General features: G+C 36.3%; 1 protein-coding gene across 2 annotated transcripts in view; it reads right to left on the reverse strand.

The window, feature by feature from the left end:
* Positions 1–811: 811 nt before the first annotated feature.
* Positions 812–24516, reverse strand: part of CPE (carboxypeptidase E) — a 55807-nt gene continuing 32102 nt past the window's right edge. For both annotated transcript variants that reach the window (XM_031504723.3, XM_085578006.1), the window contains exons 2-9: positions 20476–20672; positions 18593–18760; positions 17540–17657; positions 16306–16488; positions 9514–9653; positions 7400–7499; positions 4889–5007; positions 812–3526 (exon numbers count right to left, since the gene is read on the reverse strand). In XM_031504723.3, coding sequence (XP_031360583.1) covers positions 3428–3526; positions 4889–5007; positions 7400–7499; positions 9514–9653; positions 16306–16488; positions 17540–17657; positions 18593–18760; positions 20476–20672 — 1124 coding nt within the window. In that variant the 3' untranslated portion in view covers positions 812–3427. The remainder of the gene's footprint in view (positions 3527–4888; positions 5008–7399; positions 7500–9513; positions 9654–16305; positions 16489–17539; positions 17658–18592; positions 18761–20475; positions 20673–24516) is intronic.

Here is a 24516-nt window from a genome sequence, read left to right on the forward strand (position 1 = left end):
CTGCTATTCTATCTACAGCCCCCACAAACATGAGTCAAGCTAAACACAGATACGGGAGAACATCAGCTCATTGGAACAGCACCTTTTAACTTTAAATTCCATCTTCTCTGAAACCTTTTCCTTCAATGGCCTAGTATTAAGTATTCCTAAGACACCTGTTATAGCTGGTAAAAAAAAAAACTCAGAAAAATGTGGTAGCAATTATTTCTAATCCACCATCTCAGTTTTAATTTACAGTTTAATTATGTTGTTAGCAGCTCAGAATTAGCCAAGGCTGTATGTGAACTTACATATACGGATGTGAACACCACAACCTAGCTGGCAAACACAATTCAGATGCAGTGATTTTATTTGACCGACCTCTGTTTTCTATAATCCTGACCCCTGCATTTATAAGGAATGTGTAGCACCACAGATTTGCAAACACACTGAACAATGTGCTTTTTAATCCTAAGGATCAATATAGAAAAAGATTTGTAAATACTGTAAGACAGACACACAGAAGTGTATGCCCTGTCCACATGAACCCTGCATGGAAGCAGAGCATCTCATTAATGTCCCTTACTTGACTTGAAAGTCTCCAGGGAAGCAGTGCTCAGAAGGCTGTATACTCCAAAAGGAGGATGTTCTGGTGCAAAGTTAATGGGTTGTGGATGGATCTCAATGAGATATCAGCAATAATCCTATTATCCTTTCTGTGTTCAAATAGCAAATCAATTGTCATACACATTCACTGAGGATGTTTATGGCATATTTTGCAGACATGCATGGCCAAAGAGGTCAAATTTTGAACCTGCAAATTACTCACACATTTTACATTTTAAATAAAACTGCAGATTTATTGTACAATAGTACAGCATGTGCCTTTTTAACCAAAAGCTCAGCATCACATAACACTTTAATCTTCCATTAAACATACACAGTCCTACAACACAGCTCAGCTCAGCAAGCTACATAATGAATTTATTTATTGAGATTCCTGGCTACGCTGTTCTTAAGGATGTTTACCTAGAGCAAGAACAGTGGCAGTGGTTCTGGTGCTGTAACATTTAATCACTTTAACCTTTTCTCAACACAGTAATAGCAAGCAGTCATCTAGAGCACAACAAACAGATCACTTAAGGGACACCACATTTAATTGCAAATGTATGAAACAGTAGACCAGATCTCACACACATCACACAGTGTGGATTAGAAACCTGTTATGAGATCACTTGATGTAATGTTTGCACTAACTATGCCACAGGAAGACTGGATGCATGACAGGCATCGTACCATGAAGAAGTGTCATTTGGATTGAAATTCTTAGGTTTGGAAGAGGCAGACCAGGGTGTTCTGTACAAATATACACTTGCCTTATTACATTCGTTTACACTCCTGTAGCCATTTGCCCATGTGACAGCAACATCTTGTTATAATTAATTTTTATATCATTTACTTCAACTTGACCTGGTTCAATTAAAAACAAGATCATTACTCACAGACACAGAATGTGTTCTGTGCCACATCTTGGCCTTTCAAATTGTCATTGACACCCAATTTGGTGGAACCAGGCATCCTTTATGCATGCTCTTGTGCACAGCTAGCCACAAGGTGTTATTAAGACACATTCAGATAAAATTCTTTATTTGCCACTTGGGTTTTTCATTACAGTGGAGATTCAAAGCTCATCACTATATAATGACTTATATTAAGTAAATTTCCTCTGAAATTTGGAGTCAAACATCTACAGCCCCAATGAGCTTCAGGTTACATCACAAACTCTTCATCAGAGAGAGAAAGTTTATGCTTTTTTATTGCTATTCAGTTTACCATTGTATGTCAAACCTTAAACTGTTCCTTAAAAGGATCAAGTGCTATTTTTATTAAAGAATTTAAAATTATCAAAAAACAGTATTTGCAGTAAATTTTTAAATACCCAAAGGAGGTAAATTTGGATCCTATCCCTGAATATGTGATTTTCCACTTACAGCAGGAGTGTGATAATCCACTCTTGATTGGTTCTGAACGAGCATCAGCTAAAATAATATGCTAATCAAAACACAGAGTCTGGTATTAAAGAAACAGAGGAAGGAAATCTATATCAAATATCTGATCTTGAATTAAAATAGACTAGCAATATATGTAAGCTTTCAAACAGATGAAATGCTTAGCTTATCTCAAGTAGCATACCAGGAGTCACTTCCGAAGAATTATACCAAACTTGCACCTACTATGGTCCATGTGTATTCTCTGGCTCTGCAAATTTCACTCATCTTGGCCAAAATACTATAGCATGTTAATTAAAGTACAAAAAAACAAAAAGGGACAAAAAAGAACTGTTTTTTAAACCAAAGTTCCTTTTGTATCACCTTCAACAATTTTCTGAAAATTTCATCACACAGAAAAAAGTTTCACTTATCTGTCTTGTTTCTAGTTTTAGATAAGACTAGCCAGCAGCAGAAACAGAGCTTGAAATAAATCCATTCATGACTTGCAACACTAAAAATACAATCTCAGTAGATTTCCAGTTCATTGTCTAAACTGTAATACTTTGATAGCATTCAGTGAAAAGACTAACTTTTAACTGATTATCTAGACATCACTGATACAAGTAAAGATTGTTGAAAAAGTAATTATTTAATTAAAACAGACTTCACCTGAAATGATTTTTTTCTTGTTGAAAAACAAACACAAGCAGCATAAAAATGAAATGCACTAACTCTTCTTCTTCCACTCAGAATTTCTAATTTGTTTAACAAGTAATGAGAAATAATTAAAACTTGATCTTGAAACATCATCACCTCTTCAAGGAAGAAAGCTCTGCTTTTTCCTGAATTCATTCTATGCCATCTTTTATTAAAGAGCTTATGCAGATTCCTTCTGGTTACTAAAATGAAGTCAGTTTGTGTTTCTTACATATTTAAATAGCTCCAACACCAGAGACATCCAAAGTGTTATACTGAATTTTAATCCTTGTAAAACATTATTTCACCACACACTGTTATTATAAATCTTTTCAATAACATCCATTATAGAACTCAGTAAAGAGCACTGTCTACTACTATGCACTGTCAAATATTTCTGGCAATATCAGTAATCGACTACAGCATATTTCTTTTTTAAAATCAAGTGTTAACCTACATATTCTGAACTTTCAAATAATACACAACAGATTTTACTGTCATATAGGCTGCATATTCATTCATTTTTTTCTGATTTTTATAGAAGAGTAAATTTTCTATAACAATAGGAAAGAAAATTAATAACTTATTTATCTACCTAGGAGGCTAGTAGTTATTTGTAATCATATTAATCAAAAGATGACTGAAAAATTCAAAGTTAATTATTGTGAAGTGCACAAAATCTAGAATATAGGGAGTTTCCACAGTACATTATACTAAGTCAACATATAATAGATTAAAAGTTGTAAAGCCAAAATCCTTATTTAAAAATTTAATGTCTCTGACATCATCTTCCACCATTCCATCAACTCTTCTTTTTCCTCTTCTTTCCTTTCAGACAATGACTCCAGTTCAAAATCAACCTGATTAAGAGAAACAATCAAAAACCTCAATAAGACTTACAGATAGAGAATAGTTAGGCTTTTAAGAGTCATGTATTGAAAGAAGATGCTTAACTCAATCATAGAGCTTAGAGAGGTACCTTCTGGTTCAGGCTGGGTTTATTCGTAAGTGTCTCAGAGCTGATTTAAGTATGTACAATACTAGTATATCTGCACAGTAACTTGTCTAAAAATACACACAGGTGATCAGAATTTCCTAAAGAACCAGACATCTGTCCACTCATATTTGACTAAAAGTTTCAGAAAGCATGGGCCAATGAAATTAAAACTGAGTAATAGCCAGCCATATAAATCATATAGCACATTATAAAAGGTATCATCAGCATATTGCCAACACAGATCACAGAATATTCTGAGTTGGATGGGACCCACGAGGGTCATCAAGTCCAACTCTTATGAGCTCCATTCTCTAACCAGCTGAGCTAATCTCAGCTAACACCTAGCACTGCAGACCCCCAGCATATTAAAACATGCATTCAATTTTAAGCCATCAAAAAGATCCAAAGAGCTTTTCCTAACACATGGCTCATTAATGTAGATAGAATGTGCTAGTTTCACAGAATGACTAGGTTGGAAGAGACCTTAAAGATCATTGAGTCCAACCCATGTCCTAACTCTTCAACTAAACCATGGCACTGAGTGCCACATCCAGTCTTTTCTTAAACACATCCAGGGATGGTGACTCCAACACATCCCTGGGCAGACCATTCCAGTACTTTATCACCCTTTCTGTAAAAAACTTCTTCCTTTAGTATATCTTAACATGTGATTCACACTAGTGAAATGGCATTTGTTTTAAATACCTCCACATCTGTTCAGAAAGTGAATTAAAAATGCTTTTGAAACCTTAGATGCAGTCTAGGTCTTATTAATCAATATATCAATGCAAAGCAGTGGCCCATTGCTACCCTTCTGCAGAGAGCTGGCCACTGGGTTTAACCTAGACAGGTACTCATCTGACAAATTAAATACACATGTGTCTCAATCAAAACCTCAACAGCCCTTACTTCTTATGTTGTGCTATTAAAAGATATTCTGATTGGCTATTCAGACATGTGCTAATAACATGTTATTTCAATATTACCCTTCTCTGTGTCTTTTTATTATAAATAAGAATGCCAAGAGATTAAATGAGTTTACAGGGACATTACTCTCAGTGGATGGTGCATCAAGTGCTGGAAGAGCAATTTCCAGACTTTCTAAATCAACATGTTCTGGAATATTCTGAAAAATCACCTCCTGCTTATGTTTATACTGCAAAGGAAAAAGGGACCTTTTAAATGTATAACAGATGATAAACTAACACAAGTGGTGAGCACTTACCACAACAGCAGGGCTGAAGGGCACAGCCACTTTTTTAGTTATTGCTAGATAGCCTGGTGCTGAGGCAGTAACTTTGTAATTTCCAGGCACAAGCAATCTCCAGTAATCACCATCCTTGGCTGAAAAGAAGGAGAAAAGGACCCAAATAAATATGTGTAAGACTAATTGCACAGCTGAGAAGAAAGGCTTATATGTCAGTCTTTTATATTCCTGTCAGTGCTTTCTTTTTGACTGCCTGAAAGGAGTCTTTCTTCTTTTTTCCAGTAAAAGCTATATCTATATCTATATCTATATATATATATATGTATATATATATATATGTATATATATATATACACATATATATATATATATATATATATGTATATATATATATATATATATATATAAATATATATATATGCTTCCTTTCATGTAATCAAAAGCAATTTGTATTTTGAAGTTGTGCTGGAACCCCCATGAAAGTTTATGCCTGTTGAGGCTGAAGGCTCTCCACAACACGGAAGAAAAGGACAATATGGGACATTATTCCACTTTAGAAGCACCCCCCAGCCAATGTAAAGTCCCTGATAAGTGTCAGAGATTCTGTTTGCAATGTGATATGGATTTTTAATCCTCAGTATTCTGATAATCCAAGTGTAAATAAATGTTATTCTCATAAAATTTAAATAAGTGGGACTATCTTTCTCATCTTTCAGAAAAAGCTATAAATCATAATTTCCTAGAATATTGCATGTGTATCACCCTTGAAGCATCATTACCTACATATTTCAGTATCCAGGCATTGTCAAGAGTTTTTTCTTTGGTTCAGAGAAATACAGAAATGGAAGCTTGATCCACTCGGGTCAAAGATAGGCTACTACTACACTGTTACTACAGATTATCTTTTCCAGAATCAAAATTAATCATCATCTTCTTTAGAAATGATGTATTTTCACAAAGACTCAGATTTCCCTGCACAAGCAGTAGTAAATTATCTAATTTATCACAGACTAATACTTTGATTATCTCTACCTCCAGAAAGCATTGCAGAGCTATTCTAAAGTTCAGCTAACAGTTCCATTTAGAAGATTTGGCCATGCTCTTTGTACTACTTCCTTAAATGCTTTTTCACCACATCTGCAGCTACACAGTGTACGAAGGGAAAAATTACTTAAATATCTGCTATTTGCAAGGTCAAAAAAATGTCAGTAGTTAGTCCAGTTGTTCCCAGATTTTTCTCTTCATAAAACAAAATGGAAAAAAATATAATGCTGTAGAACTATAGCAATGATTTATTTTAATTTCTGCCACTGGAACAAAGCAGAATTTCAACTCTTGAATAAAGAAGCAGGAGAAAAGCCAAATAATATTTCTCCCTCATTCTGACTGTGCTACTATTCAAGTATTTGTTTTCATTCCTGTTTTGACAATACATGACTTTTAGTCTTATACATACACACAATGATGTGAAAAGATTTATTATTAGATGCAACTTTTGTATCATAGAAGCATGAGCTCCTCTCTCTCAAATACCTTTTTGCACAGTTTATTCCCTTTTTATTATGCCTGAAAATTTATTTCCAGTCTCTATACACTTTGCCTCCTTGTTTACTGTGACAGAAGGTAACTAATGTTTTCACAGACTGTTCTCCTGCTTGGAAGAAGTGCTGGCAGTCTCTTTGCAGGTGATGTGCAAATACAAATCAGAGGTGACTGAATAGTCTACCAGTCCTGTTCCATAATATTCTGCATTTCTGTGATAGTATAGTGAGACATATCATCAAGAAGATCACCATAAAATAAGCTCATGCATAAAGCAGTGACATTTACTTATTGTTTTTCTAATTGCTATCTATCTTTTGCAAAAAAAATGTTGTTCAGGATAGGAGAGGATAGGTGTATAGGGAAGGCTGAAAGTTGGCACACTGTGCAAGCTACCTTCTGAACTCATTCCTAGAACAAAGCACATCATCACTGAAGAAGTGACATGTCATTTTCTGTCAACACCAACCAACATAATGCTTTCATCTTTTAGAATCACCCTTCTGACAAAACATCACATAATTGTAAACAGCAGAGAATTTATCTCTGCTGAAGGAAGTTATGTAAATTGGAAATCTGTCAAGAATTTACGTACCAAAAGTTATGACTGCATTATGAAAAATATAACACTTTTGGACTAAAATTTAGCCTTCAAACTGAAAGCAGCACTGTTGACATGGCTTTAAATCCTTTCAAAACTGTGAAACACTATTTACTTCAAAAATCAGAAGACAGACTAGAACATTAATAACCAAGAGTCACCCAAATCAGAGACCCATGAAGTAAAAAAAACAATCTCAGCTACTCTGAGAGTAAAATACAAGTGAATGATTTGTGAAATCCTGAGGGCAACAAACTTCTTGAAGTACAAAGCACCATCCTGTTTTCAAGGTTTTGCTCCCTTAAAACTGCAGGTAAAAGGATGTGAAATGGCTGCAGGTTGCCAAGCCAAGCCAAGGAGAAGCACTGCAGAGGTACCACACTCACCTGATGTAACATCATGGCTTATTCCCTCCACAGAAATTGTAGCATTTGCTATTGGATTGCCCTGAAGATCTTTAACAAATCCCTTCACTCCTCGATGAATCTAAAATAAATAAGGTCACCAACAAATGGTAAATAAAGAATTCTTAAAAAATATGGTATTTTTTGGCAATGGAATATCTATTGATATATCTAACAAAGCATGCTATGAACCCCACAGTTTACAGGTTGACTACTATCAATGATAAATACTAAATATCATAATGGAGCAGGGAATGAAGAGGAAAATAATTCACCAGGTAGTTATAATAATATATCTCTTCAATGCAAGTAATTCTCAGAAATACACAGCAACTCATAACACCTGTAAACATTCACTTGCAAATCTTTGTCATATTGGGGATTAATGAATGCACAGAAAAGCTCTGAAAGAACAGCCTACAGAAACCTTTTCTTTAAAGTTTCATCAACTGTAAGAATGTAGAGCTAATGAGATCATTTCTTAAAGGTGAAGCATTAGCAAAGTAAATGCAGTCACTTGGACTTCAGTGGGCAGTCCCTCTGTGAGATGCTTGAGCTTTCTATAGTGCACCTCAAATATCCATTCCTGTGAGCTGGGACCACAGAGAGTCACAATCATCCCTCCTGGCCTGTGGGAGAAGGGCAGTAGTGGGTCATGTCCTTGCTCCTTCATGCTCCAGGTAACAGTCCCAGCACCTTAACTGTCTGCTCCCACTGTATATGAAATTAAAACACTGATATGATCTCAGTGTGCAGAGAGACCAGTCCTGCCAGGGTATCTTAAGCACAGTCTGAAAGCAAACTCCTCAGAAGCAAGAGACAGGATCTACTGCCTCTCCATAGGATCTACTGCCTCTCCATGTCCTGAAATAGGAACTCCTGGTGCTGGGGACGAGGGGATGTTGGGACCCTCTGTGGAGATGCCCCTCACTGTGAGCCTGACACAAAGCAGCAAAGTACTGTAGAGTTCAGGCTTCTCCCAGATTCCTTTGAAAAGGCTTGTGGATCCCGAGTTTTATTTTGAGATACTGACGTTCCCCTTTATGAATCTACATGGTGTATTCAGCTGCTATAGTTTAGTTCAGATTCCTCTAATATACACTGTGGGAGAAGCCTTAGAAAAGCAGCAATTACATAATTGCACTGTCCTCAGCACTCCCAGGGGAGCTGGAGCATAGACCTGGTCATCTTATCCTGCAAGAAGATAAAATCCAATGCCAAACAGACCATCTGAACTTCAAGGATAAAGCCAGTAGCTCTGCAGGAGCAAAGGAAGTTGGCAAAATACTATTTTATACATGAGTAATTTTGAAAATGCAGTGACAACATAGCTTTCCATGAGTCAGAGAAAATTAACCCCTGTGCAGCGGAGCTTAACAATTTGAGATGGATTCCATAAAGAATGGGTAAAAACCTGCAGAACAAGTACAGCTTTTTCCTCAGCCTACAGATCATGTTTTAACACAAGATTATAACACTTCAAATATTAAAATATTTCAGATTTCTGGGTAACTGAAGCATTTCTGCATAATTAAGTCCTTAAATAAATAAATGTATTAATTGATGGGCTCTGCTAACAAAGTGTGTTTCTCATTTCATGATCTCAGGTGTGCAACCACTAATGATATCAGATTTATTTTTAACTTTTAACTGCAATATTCAGGTTTTAGAAATTCTCTGTGGTCTAATCCAGCTGCCCAGGTTCCTGTACATTCATCCCACATCTGCACATACATTGGAATATCTGCAAAGGTCAATTCATCTCTCTGAGCCCACACACCAGCACTGGGGGAGTCAGTCATAGACTATGGAGATTTGTATATTTTTTCATTGAGGAACCCAACACAAATAATTTAAATTAAATGTCTGCAACAGCTTAAGTAGGTTGAGAAGGATTCTATACTGTAAATTTATCCTTCTTTTCCACTCTTCTTCCACTTATTTAGAAATGTCACACAGGATTTACCACCACAGACACAAATAAGAATTAAAGCAACATCTAGATTAATATGATATTTTGAATTAGATGTTCACAAAGCACAAAGTTTAGAAGGTTTATGCACAATAACTGGTTTTGCCATCCTCTTCTCTGTTACCTGCTCAATGTAATTTATAAGAGAGTTCTTGTTGTCCTCCCAGTAGCCCTTCAGAGTTTCTTCAGGTGGGAATTTTTCACAGCTAAGCTCCACTGTGATTTCAAAGCAGTTGCTGCTGAGGTAATTGAAATCCTGCATTCCTGCAATGCCAGAAAAGAGGCAGTGATGCATTTGGCATATTCTGAAGTAAATAACGGGGGACACATGAAATGTTGGGACTATTAAGAAAAGAACAGTTATAAATACAATTTATGCAGCTCCACTTCATCTTCTTAATTTTGAATTCAGATGCTTTAAAAAAGAGAAACCAATAGGACAAATAATTCCAAAATATATTTTCTTCCCAGGGAAGGTTTAGAAAAGCCTTGATAAATAGGCTGTATACTTCTACTTGATGCTGTGTGTGACCTGTTTACTTTTAGCTCATGCATTTTTGGATTGCTGATATATAAATTATATTTTTCCTCTTTGGAAAATAAAATTATTTTAGATGATTGCTAAAATATTTCCATATTAAAAGGACAACCAAAAAAGATGTTCACCTTGTAAGCCAAGAAGAATTACAATTAATTATAAGACAAATTAAACATCATAAAGTGACATTGAAAAAGACATTTATAAAGATGGGTCAAAAAATGTGTTGAGGTTTTTTTCTGAAAATATGTTTCACGTTATTAACATTTTACATGGAAAACATTTCATTATCAAGATTTTCTGCATAGATTTGAAATATTCTCCACCAAAAAAATACAAAGTAAAACTTCCTATAAAATTTATTTTTATGAAATTATTTCTATGGGATGGGTTTCTTCAACTCAATGCCTCTGCAAAATCAATATTTGATAACCTTTGAAAGAGAGGAGAAACACCACTACAAATGCAACTTTAATAATTGAAATTTTAAAACATAAGTAGCACAGTGGCATCATCACTAAGAATAAAAACTTGATGGTGAATATTCATTATTTTACATTTCTGAGCCCCACCTCTTACTACATGGGTGTATTGGCTATTTGCTTAAACTGGTCAACCAAAATCGAAGGAGGTTTCCAGTTTTGTAAGTGGATCAGCTAACTGGAGAGGGACAGTGGCTGTCCCCAGGAGGGTTATAAACATCTGTTTTGTAGAAGCTGATGTAGGACCATCCTTCACCTCCCCAGTCTATCTAGTTAACAGAGTCAGTGGATTCTCAAATGGAGGCCTGAAAAGAAAGCATCCATCAAGCTTTTTGAGCAGCCCCATGGAGGTCACTGAGGGATTTGGAAGGGTTTCTAGGACAGCTAATTCATGCAGCTCTGTGTTCCCTTTGCAAGCTACGCATGATACCTGAGGCAGTCTCTTTACCAAGCACCAGTGCTGTTCATGGGTCCATAGCTGCCCAGAGAGCTGGTGTCACATCCCAGAGAGACCAGGCAACAAGACTAAGACTCCCAGTTACTGACAGGCACAGGGATTTTTCTGATTGCTATAAGAACCTTTTTATTTTTAACACCTTTTTTTTTTTTTTTCTTTAGAACAATGAGGACACAGACGGCAAAGGCTCCTGGGAGGGATGGCTCTGGTTTTCCAGCAGGCAGAACTCTTAGATGGACCATTTAGCAATACACAGCAAGAGAGCAGTGGAGTCATGAGTAAAATCCTAACAGTGATGCTGACTATGATACATCTGTTGTGGACACCAGATAATGTTTTTGTTGATTTTTGTACTTCTAATAGAAAGAAAGAATGCATGAAGAGGAGAACAGGGAGCCAAAGGGCACAATGTAATTTTACTCTAGTGACAGTAATTCTTGACTATTACTGTTCCAATTGTCAGAAAATTTCACTTTCCTCCCACAGTATTACTCAGGGATGCCCTAGTTTCTCAAGAACAGAAAAAAGAAGCAATATATTTTCCAGTTTTCTGCACAATATCCATACCCTATAGTTTGTTTCCCAGGGTCAGGCCTTGTCCTGGCCATGTGTTGCTCCTGAAAAAATTCATCTTTTATGTCTGGGACAGAGAATGGGATGAAGCTGGCCAAGATCTAAACTATGGCCTACCACATATGCAATCAGGAGTGCATCGGGCTGTGCACTCTCGACCTCGCTGTTCACAATGGTGATTAGGTGCAATGCACAAAAGACCAAAATGTTTCTAAAGATTTATCGAATATTGCAGCAACTTTGCTGCCCCTGGTCAAGTCCTCAAAATGCCCTATCCACGGCATGTATCCCATGCATGCACATCATCACGCTCCCAAAGCCCCTCCCTGTGACAGTGTAGCACTGACTTTCTCACACTTTAACAGGAATGTCCTCTGAAGTTCCGAAAGGCTTAGATACCTCAGATATAACTGAGATTCAGCAATGAATGACCTTTATTGCTGACCATGAGTAGGACTTTGAAACTAAGAACACAAAAACTTCTTTGTTGCACTACTCCAGTGATTGAGGGACTATAGTGTCTTTATGTTACTGCTTACAAAAGTAAGCTTGGAATACGGGAAAAAAACTAATTTCTTCAGGTTTTAATAAAGGAACATCAAGCTTCATAAATGAATTGGAATGCAGGGTGTGCTCCTGGAATCCAGGCATCAGAATTACTTAAGACTTTGAACTGCAAGCTACAGCACTAACTTAGCTCAGCTTCTTCACATAGAAAAGACAGTAACCTTTAGCTGGACAGGATGTACTTGAATGGAAGAACATTAATGCCTCCTACGTTAGTCTTCTGTAAAATCCTAAAAAAACCCTAACACTGCTTCCAAAACTCATAATCCAAGTCAGGAATTAGTTGAGTGCCAAGGGTGATCTGAGAGTATTTGAAAATTTAAAAAAAGACACTTAAACAATAGCCTAATAGTACAGCAAAGTAAGCTACTTTGAAAAACTATTTTTGTAATGACATGAATCTGATTAGACTCAGGTGACTCTGTCATGACAGAAAAAGCAGAACAGGCATGTGGCTAGGTAGTAATTTATTACTATCTGTTCTTCTCATTTATGGTTCCAGATAGGTACTTCACACAAAAGGCATATTAAAAAGTCATTAAGGGTGTTGAAAAGTTATACAGTCAGCAGCTAAGGAAATGCCAAAAATTAAACTGTTTGTGCAAATTTATTTTTTCTTTCTTGTGCATGAGTGAAATCATTAATTCCATGCTAACAGAGAGAAGGCCTCAGTTAAAAACAACCTGGTTGTTGTGTACAAACTTGTTTCTCCCAGAGTCTGATAACTAAAAGAGGCAATCTTGAACAAAGAAGAATGATGTCTTTGCCTTTGCTTGCTGTCTGAAAAACCTACATGGATCAACTGATTAGAGATGACAACTACTACAAGAGTAACAGCATCATGGCCTCAGATTTGGCACAAAGGTGCTCTTGGGTGGAATTTTTCTCTGTATCCCTGCTCTACAGAAGGAAGAAACTACCAAACAGTAATGCTGAGAAAAACCTCACAGAAAGTGTAATTAAGAGAGAGAAGAAAAAGTCAAATATTCCTCTACAACATCCCCTCTCTCCACCCAAAAAGCCAGAAAGGGGAACTGCCACCTTGCATGAGGCTGGTGAGGAAATCCTGACATCAGATGAAAGGGAAGGACAGAGCAGGAATGCAATGGAGGGTTCCTCCTTGCCAGAACCCTAGATGCTGAGAATTTTAAACTTTCTGTGCTGAAAGGCATAGACTCACAAGAGAACACTGCGTTTGACCTGTAGAGAAGACTTCCAAAATTGATTGATAGCACTAGGATTATGAGTGTATAGTTGGTTAGAAATGTGTAATATCACAAGGCAGAAAACTTAAGAGTTTTAGAATAGAGTAATAAACATGAAGCAAAATACAAGTTTTAGAATGAAAACAAGTTGTTCTTTTTTACATTCTTTTTCCTTCTTCTTCATAAGTTTAATTAGTATTTTGTAATTAGACAATAAAGACCACATTACAAGCTTCTTGTGATCAGTTATTGAGTTTAAAAGGAAAATAATTTAGGTGTCATTTCTTAATTAGATAGTTCAGTCTTAAAACACCTTATAACACAAAACAGTTAACCATTTTGTACCTTACTAATAAAGACTACAAAAGTCACAGCTGTGAGGCTGTAACATTAGTAAGAAACAATAAACACCTGAGTCTAAATGCAAACTATCATCCCAAATGCCTTCAGTCGCAACCCCAATAAAAGTAGGAAAAAAACCCAGAAAACCCACACCTCTTTACTTCCAGTTAGAGACAAGGACTATTACCAGATGTCTCTGCCACAGATGTTCAGCCTTCCAACTGAAAGAACCCAGGTATTCAGAAAGCCATGAAAAGCAACCCACAGTCCCATGAGAGCCATCCGTACACCACCCCTGCAGACTGAAGAACCAGTGAAGATGGCTGCTGGCCCACTTGTCTTTTACAGAAGGTACAAGGCCCTGAGGATCAATTATATGGGCAAAGAATTGATGTTGCACAACTGGGGCACCATAATAAGCTCTATAGGGCAACAGCACCTATAGTAATTAATTAGAATGAGAAATCATCCTTTCCTACTGTCAAAGGCATCATCTAGGAGATGATCAGGAATAGAGACAGAAAATGGGCAGGAGTGGATACTAGGGCTGTGCTTGCTGCAGAAAGGAATCTTTAGTAGAAGAGTGATAAAGGAAGGGTAAAGGGGAAATTAGGGGAAAAAAGCCCAAAGGAGTCCAAGGGTGCAAAGGTAGAGAAGCACCACCTTAGCTCCAACAGAAACAGATGCTCCTGTTGGATGGAGACAAGGCCTTCAGAGTTATTTTTGATATACTCCTAACTCTGGTAAGGATATACAGTGGAATACTTTCCCAAAAGCAACATAAATGGCTTTTTAACAGTTTATGCTGCTGCTAACTTTGAGTTCATTACCATATGGACAGCAAAAGATCACTGATACCATCAATAACTTAATTGCCACATTTTGGTTTTCAGACAGAACTTTTCGTATTAAAACTTCCCAGAAAATTTTCACTTGAACTGAGCAGTGCTTAGTTATTTTCCTTTGCACTAGACATAGAAAGAGCAGAACTATTATCACTGAATTATATTTACTTTTTTATTCAGCAAACACTACCACAGAGGTTTTGTTCAAAAGTCACATCTTGCCAACTGATTTATACACTTGAAAAAAAATCCCAAACCAATCACAGATTCAATCTGTATGGTCCTAAGTTTATTGTTGTCTTTCTATTTTTTATTATCTGCAACATATTAGGATGATAGATCCTGCTTAGCAATAGGATTCCTGCCTTTTAATATCTACACAAATATGAGAAAAAGAAAGGCCTCGCTTAGGGATATGGCGGTCTAATTAAAACAAGATCCAAAAAGAGGAAATCAAACTTTCCAAAAACTTTTTCCAATGGCAAAATGTGTCTTTGCCATATGGTGTTTAATCAGAATCAAAGCATTTCATCAAAACAATGGAAAAACTACTTTTCATAGCATTTTCTTAAGGAAGAAGAAGCTGAAATTAAATATATCCACATTTTAATGCCTAATATTTAATATTGCATTAAGATAAATTTTAACTAAATTAAATTTTAACTTCTAAACTTTTCAATTTTATTTTTTTTTTTCAGCTTTTGCAAACTTCAGTTTTCAAGGGTGTTTTAATGGTTCCAATTCAAAGTCTGAAAAGCCTCATGCAAAGAGATATTCTGGGGTTTTAGTTGCATTCAGAAATGTCAGCATTTTACTTCACACTCAGTCCCTGGCTGTGTGAGCACTACCAGTCATTGTTCTGTTTCTAATTTCTTCGTAGGAGCTTAAATATTTTCTTCTTTAAGTACTGCCTTTACTGTAAGAGAAGAAGAGTTAGGCTACTACTTAGGCTGTCTAATGCTTTGAGAAATTCCTATTCACTTCAGGTAAAAATTTTAAATTCATTCAGAGATTATAATTGAATATCAAGAGAACAGCAAAGCATAAAACAGTATGTGTGTTTTCAAAGTTATCCAGCATAAATCAACAAAGCCAAAGCACAGGCAAATCACTCTAATACATGCTGGCTCAGAAATCTTCAGCTCAGTTTTCATTCCAAGTTTAGCAGAGGCAGAACTCTTTAAGATTTAACTATCCTAAAACCTGTTTGGCTCAGTTTACAAAGATATCAAAATTTTTAATAGAAAGGAATGAAATGTCTCATTTGAATTAAATGTCTCATTTTAGACTACTCTTCTGGACTTCTGGAAAATTAGTCTGGACATGCCCATAGTAGCTCTGCTGCTCCTCTTAGCACAGAAGGCTCTAACAAAGTCTAGGGAAACAGCACCTGGGCAGGAATCAGGCACTAACCAAGCCACAAAGTATGGAGAGGCAAATGCAAGTATCTTCACGGCTGGTTTTGTTCCCATTAAAATCCAAGGCCAAACTTCCATTTTCTATAACACTGCAAAATCAGGCAACCAGACTTCCCCATTTCCTTCAGCTTGGATGCCTTTGTTATTGAGGTTCAAATGAGCCATCAGCAGCCTGCTCTATTAAGGGTTTGTCAGGGGATTTTTCACTATTTTCTTAACCCCTCTTCCTCAGAAAAACTCTTAATATTTCATGATAGCAGAGCTATGACTCGCCCACTGTAGAACTATTAAATTTGCAATGACCTGGAGCCTGAAGAAACACTGTAGAAAAACCAATAAAAAGGAGTATTTTAATAGTTATCACAGTAGCTTTATCGGATTTTCTAGATGTACTGTGGTGAGCGATCGGCCTTTCATTTAGCCTCAACCAGACCAAAAGCTGTGGCTAACATAATTCAGAATAGCCAGTGACCCCGTGGGTGGGCTCACCTCCTGGGACACTGTACCATGCACCACCATTAGTTGTTCCATCCACAAAGCTGCTGTCATCATCATTTTTACGACACGGTGGTCTGTTCGGATCAGACATAGCAGGGTTAAAAGAAGAATAACTGCGAGCCAGGCTTTGAAAAATAGCATCATCAGGGCAGGAGCTGTACTCATGAGCACTGCCTAGGGAGGAAATTCCAGGAACAAGAATTATTAAAAAGGCACTTATAGTGACTAGGCTCACAACACAATCACTGAACAGCACAACTGTGCATGAAAGCACTATGTACGCAGGTTAAATGTTCTACAGCATCACAAGTTAATATGGCATTATCGTTTTAGCATTAACATTTCCCCATTACTTCATTAATTGTCGCCCTATCATTAAGGTGGCTAATCACAACAGACTCAATATTTAGAAAAAAATACTACTTTAAAAATGCACCGCAAGCTATTCTAGGCTTTAGGCGTTTTTTAGAAGAACACACAGTTCAAAAACATAGATTTCTCCCTAAAAAATTTTATAGTCAGGTATTAGAAGGATTTGCAATCAAACTGTGATATAGTCAACAGAGAGAAGAGAATCACAAACAATATAATTTCATGAAACTTCAGTCATGTCTTCATCCCATAGTATCAGAAAAATACAAATATTGCTGTATAGTTTATGATTACCTCTATGCCACAATGTGATCCTTTTGCTAAGGGACCAATACTGAAAATGGCAACAGTGATAGTTGTTTCTGTCAGCACACTACTGCTTTCAGAAATTCATTTTTCACAGGTGCAAGAAACCTTAACCTAGACACATCTTTCTCAGTTCATTTAAACAGGGTACAAACAGCCACAGCTAATTTAAGAGCTAAGTTGACTTGATTAATATATCTGGGGGACTATGATTCCCTCAGGCATTACATCATTTTTGTCAGGTGAATCTACTGAAACAATCATCTTCAAAACTAGAAAATATGGTCATACAGTGACTAGCTTTAATCACATGATTAGCATGATAAAATAAGTCATTACAATACAATTCCTATAAATAGCATTTATAATTTTTTTTCAGTTTTGCTATGGTTTTGCAGTGGTTTATAGTTTTCTTTGCAAGGTTTATAAAGTGGATCTTAGCTATACTTATTTCACTTCTAGCTAAGTGGATCTTAGCTAGTAGTGAAATAAATATAGAATGAAATGTCGATCTCCTACTATTTCATGTTAACTTCTATTTACATACCAGTCCGAGTCTCATCATAAGGATAGTTTGCAACAAGGTCTCCTCCATGAAGATTGGCAGAGAGCACAAAGGGAATATCCATAATCCAGTGAATGACACCTTTTGTTTCAGGAGCAAGCTACAACAAAATAGCATTACTAGCAGTTAGAAATTGGTAGTCCAATGTAGAAACATTCAGTTAAATACCGTGGGCTTAATTATTACCACATACACTGTGCAAGACAGTTAAGTGAACAGCAATTTTATTCTGGCTTCAGCAAAATTTTATCAGTCCTTACATTAGATTTATAATTATATTAAGTGGATTAATATAAGTCAAAAACTGGTGTCAGCTATCTCAGAATAAGACTACAAAAAAAAAAAAAGCAATCTCAATCTTTTACTTCTTCCCATTATGGATAAAAAAGCCTACCAAATTTTAAACAAAGGAAAATAAAATAATTAAAAATAAATGTTGGTGCAGTCTTTTCTCTGCATGGAAGGTAAAATTACTTCATTAATATTTTGAATTTGAAGACAGAACACAGATATTAAGGCCACAGTCCTACGGGACTGCAGTCACAACAATCGATTTTCTAGAACTTCCTCTGGGGGTAAACACAAGAAGATAAAAATCCCTCCAGATATGCAGCTGCATATTAAAGGCTTAAACTTAACAAAAATGCATGTGTTATATGTGAGAGCAGCTATCTGGCTAGCAATATAATTAAGCACAATAAAAAAGTGAATTTCTGGCAATGGTAAAAATGCAGAATATTTGGAAAATCAGTTTAAAATCAAGAGAAAAGGCTATAAAAATTATAAAATATCTTTTGACTGAGGAATTGTCTAAGGATTGGATTAAGATGGATCAAAAGAATTTACTACAGCAACCCATTTTGAGGAAAAATTTGAAGAAGCACCAGATAGATAAATTTAACAAAATGAACCAAATATTCAGAACAATATGAACAATAAAGACCATACACAGAGCTCTTACGGGTCGCTACTGTTTGCTTACATAAAAGGAAAGAGATGGGCATATCAGTGATCTGACATTCAGCCCCTGCTTACCTTGGGATTCTGGTCCACAGCTTTTTTCATGTTTTTCAGAAGATGGTTGTTTGGGCCACCTTCTTTCTCATTAACGTAAACTATTCTATCAAGATCAGGAAAATTTCGGTTTAGATCTATCCCTTGGGCATTGCTTCGACCAACAAACCAGTCTTTAAATTCACCAGGCTAAATGAGGAAAGGGAAAACAAAGAGGAGAGATGAGTAGATTCAGGAGATTGCACATCAAGTTTTATATAGGTATGTTTGCCTCCCATGGGCTTCCCATGTGGGAGAAAAAACTCCTGGGGCACCAAGAGCTGAAGCAATCACCCCTGCTCCTTGCTAGAGCTCTGTGGGGACAAACCCAAACCCTATTTCACTGAGGGTCTTGCAGGACGGGCTTATTCTCTTATGGCACGCTTGGACTAAGGACAAGTAAAATTACCAGCAGTACCAGATTTTTCAGTGCCAGTGGTGTCAAGATTTGGCTTTTCCCTATTGCCTCATGCCCTGACTGTGAACTACAGATTTCATTGTAGTGAGAGTCACAGCACCTGTAGGCTTTTCTGGAAGTCAAAGGAATGTTTCAAGTTCCTCTAAATACTTCAGGGTAAAGAAGGACCTTAATCTTTACTTGAATCCTATTGTGTCTGGCAGCTTTGTTCACTGAAATGGTAGCCATGAGAATTTTTCAAAAATTATTTTTTTAAACGGATTCCCATAAATAAGTTTTGGATTTCATTAAGGAAATGCCTTCAGAATGCATAGTTTTCCCTAGCTTCTCTCTGTAAACTTTCAGTGTTCTTTAATGTAGGTTAAGTTTGGTTACTGGTTTTAATCTTGGGGTATACTGAATCTACTGTCACACTGTGTACAGGATCAAGAGATCCTAAATTAGAACAGCAGTACCAAATTGAATCTTATTATAAATCTTATTTAAATTTTAAGGCCACCATATAAAAGCAGGTGTACTTTGGCTAAGGAGCTAAAGTTTCAGGTAATATTATGAACCTCTACAGAGAGGGAGATTTCAAAGTAGCAAAATGCCACACCAATCTGAGAACAGCTTCTGCTTCACTGCCACGAGAGGGAGATGTACCACCGAATATAAAGAGTCTGTGCGTATTTTTAAAGACTTCATAAGAATCAGTTTAATAAAGACCTTAATAAGGTTTGACTTATTTAATCATAAACAGAGAACTTGATAACTTTCAACATTTCAATATTAATTTAAAACATAAATATACCTTGTAAGCAAGGAAATTATTATTTTTGTTTATAACAAAATACACACCAGAGTCTGTATAACAGGGTTAGTATTTGACTTCAATTTGCTAATTATGCATTAATATATTATATGTTTCTTGAATGAGTTATCACCCTAAAATGCATACTAAATTTTCTTGACTAATACCTTAATTAAAGTACTTCATGCATGAAATTAAGAATCAAAGTTATTAATATTAATAAGATGGCTCATAATGCCTGTTGTTTTGGGACCAAGCTCTGGTGAATGTGAATAACTTTTAAAGTGTATTTGCAGGGAATATCCTTAAAGAAAACAAACTTTCACTTTTCTAGAACTTTTGAAACATCATTTATTACCAGTTTAGGAAGTTGCGTCTTTAAGAAGCAATCAGTGAACTTCAATCAGTGAAAGAATATACATGAAACATAAGCATAATTATATTTTAAATTCACATGAGAGAAGGTTACTTCATAAAATCCTCCTTGTTAAACATAACAAGCCTACTGTACTATTAGGAAATAGTATGGTTTTGTTGTTCCATTCAACAATTGCCCGCAGCAGTCCATGTACCAGTAAAACTGTAAGTTCAAGAGCCATTACGATAAAGATGACAGACACTGATAGCTATTCTTATACACACATCCTTACAAACCTGGGATGCTGCCTTCTCAAAGCCATCTGGGTTCAGAGATGGCATGATATGGATACGTGTGCTGTGGATCAAGTTGATAATAGTATCATTTCCTTTCTGGTATTCATTACACAAGTACTGCGCCAAGAAGATGAGTAACTCTCTTCCAACAGCTTCATTCCCATGCATATTCCCAACATATTTAAATTCTGGCTCTCCTGCAAGAAAAAGGAAGAGCTTGTCTTAGAACAACATATAAAAATCACCCATGGACCGGATCACACAGCACACCTGAGATGTGGGTATGACTATTACAACTGGGCATGGTATCCCCAGGAAGCTTCAAATCTCCTCCAGAAAATGGGGTTTAGGGCTTTTTCTAAACTCTGGCTTAACAAATGCTAATTAATATTCAGCTGTTTGCCAAAGGCAGAGCGAGAAGAACAGAGGACAACACAGTGTGCCAAAATGAATGCTAAGCACTGACATTAACATTACTACTGTTAAGATCTAATGCAGTTGATGCATCAATACCACAAAAGTGTGTCTCGATTACATAGCTTTAAAATATATAAACTGACATTAACAGAGCTTCCTATCTTAACTCTTCTCTCCAAGATTAGGTTAAGCTTATTCTACTACACACGCATTAAACTGCAATTCTTTCATGAAAGCAAAGGCAGTGAACAGCTGCAGATCACAGTGATCTGAAAAATCTTACTCAGCAGGTGTTTTGGATATTCAGCTCAGACTCTACGGGCCAAGTGCAACAGCCTAACTCATAAAATCAACAATTTCTATTTAACATTCTAATAAACAGAGTAAACTATATTCTTAAATATTCCATATATATAATTTATATGTAATGCATATGTGTATATTTAATGTAAATTTTATACATATTACATAATCACACAATACACATATTAAATGTGCAATATATATTCAATAGATATTCTCTACTGTATATTATATTTTTATACATTATAAAATGTATTAAAAATATATACATTTTTTTCCTATGTATAAAAACCCATCCAATATTCCCAAATGCTAAATAGTCTCATTCTTATGACCACGGACTTTAAAACTACACCAATATATGCCTTATGGAGCAGTGAAGGATTTGCCTTTTAAAAGACTACATTTTGGGCTCTCATTCCAGAGAGGTTTTAGTGTACATGTAAATAACTAAACAAGATCAAGAGGGATGTCCTGGAACTAAAATGCTATTTTCCGTGCTGAAGCTCATTTTACTGTATGCTTTTCATTTTAGAATATAGTTCTGTTGTAACTGCTTTAATCAAACATTCTGTTAATTATAGGCTCTTGGTAGTCTCCAACTACACTTTGTGATAGCCTTTAACACTATTAAAGGGGAAAATTGAAGCCAGGAAAAATGTTACACAAACAAGACCTAAGTAATTGCTAATCAAGCATGCAGCCATATCTACTTACAATCCTTCAGTCTGTGCTTGTTAACCTTAATCCAATGATAAGATGCTAGCACATACAGTGCTATTAATACCATGGCTTCCTCTCCTTCCAGCTAAATTGGTTTTATAAATATGGATGCATCTCTGAAATGTTTTGCTAGACAGATTTAAAAGTTTCCTGATTTAAGTGTAACAGTTTCACTTTATCTGACAGACAGAATGCCATTACTGTGACTAAACCCCTCCATTTCCTCTTTTGGCATTGAGATCCTATTTACTGTTTCTTTCTATCTGCTAATACCAGGGAATGGAAGAGATTTAATCATCAAGAGTAATCAGACCACGCAATCAACCTGATCCCATGAAAACAGATGGATACTGTATAATGAAATACACAGCACTGCACATCACATGTACTCAGAATACTCATGCACATACACTGGCCTGCTACTTACAGGGAAAATGCTTCACAAGCTAACAGGAAAAATTGCTACTCCTGTAAATATGAACACAACTGCATTTTGCACCTGTGCTTTCCCTAGGACATACCTAAGGAAGCCTAAAGGAGAAATATTTTCTTCTGATTCCCAGACCTGTGCATCAATCCCCCACCTTTGTCACCCACTTGAATTTTACAGGCCTGGTTCAAAGGAGTGAAGAGAAACATATATTTCCCATAAGGTATTTCTTGGCCTTGCCCCCAGGCAATCATTAACAGTGTTTAGAAGGGACCATGGAAACAGTCACACAGGGTCCACAGTGAGCTAAGAGTACAGCTTTGTATCTTCAGTAGTAATGACCATCCCAAATAAATAAACCAAGAAGAGGTACCAAGTCACTGGAAATATAGAAAGTGTTTCCTATGAAAAGTGATTGAAGAGGTCAGCCCCATTTTCCTTAGGTCAAATATACCGATTGTTATGTCACGGAGGGCTTGATCAGGAGAACAATACTTCTCAACACCACAAACAAGGGAGTGATTTTCACTGAAAGGAAGTTTCTGGAGTGATAAAGAAAAATTACACAACTCATAACACAAAATATGAAACCAATTTTTAAAGAATCCTCTTAGCACTGAGGTATCTGCACAACTCCTAAGTTTTGCTAGCAAATCAAGAATTAAAGATTAGTTGAAGTATCTAAAAGCAAATGTAAAAAGAATGAAAAGATAATGAAAATATAACAGAAAGCCGAGTAACAACCCTTCTTCAAAATGTAAATTCTGTATTAATATTTTATCTCCCTTGGACATTTTCTTATCCCTGTCTCTGAAACAAAGAAACCCATCTCCTATCCATCCTCTGGCTGCAGAGAACAAGGATGCTTAGTCCACACCTGTCCACACCTCTGTCAGCTCTCAGCCCTACCACTTTCTTAATTCTAGGCACAGCAACCAAAGGGATACTGGGTTTCTTCTTAATATAAGTACTGAATGTCATACTGTGTCCAAAAATCTTAGGAAAACTCATTCATGTCATCAGTGCAATGCAGCCAGCAATCCACGTGCCCTACTGCACCAGAAAGAACCACCTGCTGCTGCTCCTCCATTGCATGGGCTAACAGAGACCTCAAAAGCCAAGGGTACCAGCAATGAGGTCATTCAACCTTCACACTTCATGGTTTCCCTAATCTAGTCATTGAATATGTCCTGCCATGCCATCTCCACAAGTTCCAGCCTTCTCTGGAAAAAGGCCCAGCCCATGGAGAGAACAGCCTCTGGGTCACCTGTTGCCAGCAAGCTACTTAGCTAGAGGAAGAGCTGTTCTTCCCATTAATCCTTCATGAGCCATTTAATGCAGACCTTAATCACCCTTTGTTAGGTTCCATAACTGCAATTGCCTCATAGAATTTTTAATTTTTTAAAATTTAAATATTCTGTGTCAATTTGATGAAGAACCTTTGAACAGTGTCTTCAAAACACTAGAAAAACGCCTCTTCCATTGCAGAACTGGAAGTACCTTTAAAGAAGAAAAAACTTGAAGAAATAATAACTGCCTTCTCTCATTTATTTGACCCCCACAGAAAAAAAGTAAGATTGTTTTCATGGATTCCCAGGGTCTAAGATAAAATAAACACAAAGGAACATTTACATTGTCTGAGTATTTAAAATTCTTCTTTCATTAATTTTATTAGTTTTCTGATTATATATCTTTACAAGCCATAGCCTGCCATTCACAGTAGTAAAAGTATGTCTTGCAAACCATGTATGGTATTTATAAATGTTTACATCTAATTTCAGCTCAGATACAGAGGTTTGTGATAAGGAATGAGTGAATTATAACACGAAAAATGAAATGCAGCAGTCAAGTTTGTAAATATCTTCATAATTCTGGTGAAACCTAAGCCATTTCATCATTATAGCTCTTCGAAGGCTTTTACATCCCTCTTAGACTATGTGTGGTACATTTATTTCAACCTGATGAACAATTGAGGCAAAAAGTACTTTAAAATGTCGCGTTTTTCTGGTGCCTGGCAAACATTGCGAATATCACCATTCACTTCTGCAGTTATTGTCAGCAAAGGTCTTCCACAGTTTTCTAGGAATAGCTTGTACATCATTAATGCTAGACAGGTCATCCAATTAACAGTGACTAACCACTGCCATTTTCAGGTCAGGCTGTATTCG

The sequence above is a fragment of the Lonchura striata genome, chromosome 4, assembly GCF_050655825.1.
Source record: "Lonchura striata isolate lonStrDom1 chromosome 4, ASM5065582v1, whole genome shotgun sequence".
In the NCBI taxonomy this organism is placed as follows: Eukaryota; Metazoa; Chordata; class Aves; order Passeriformes; family Estrildidae; genus Lonchura; species Lonchura striata.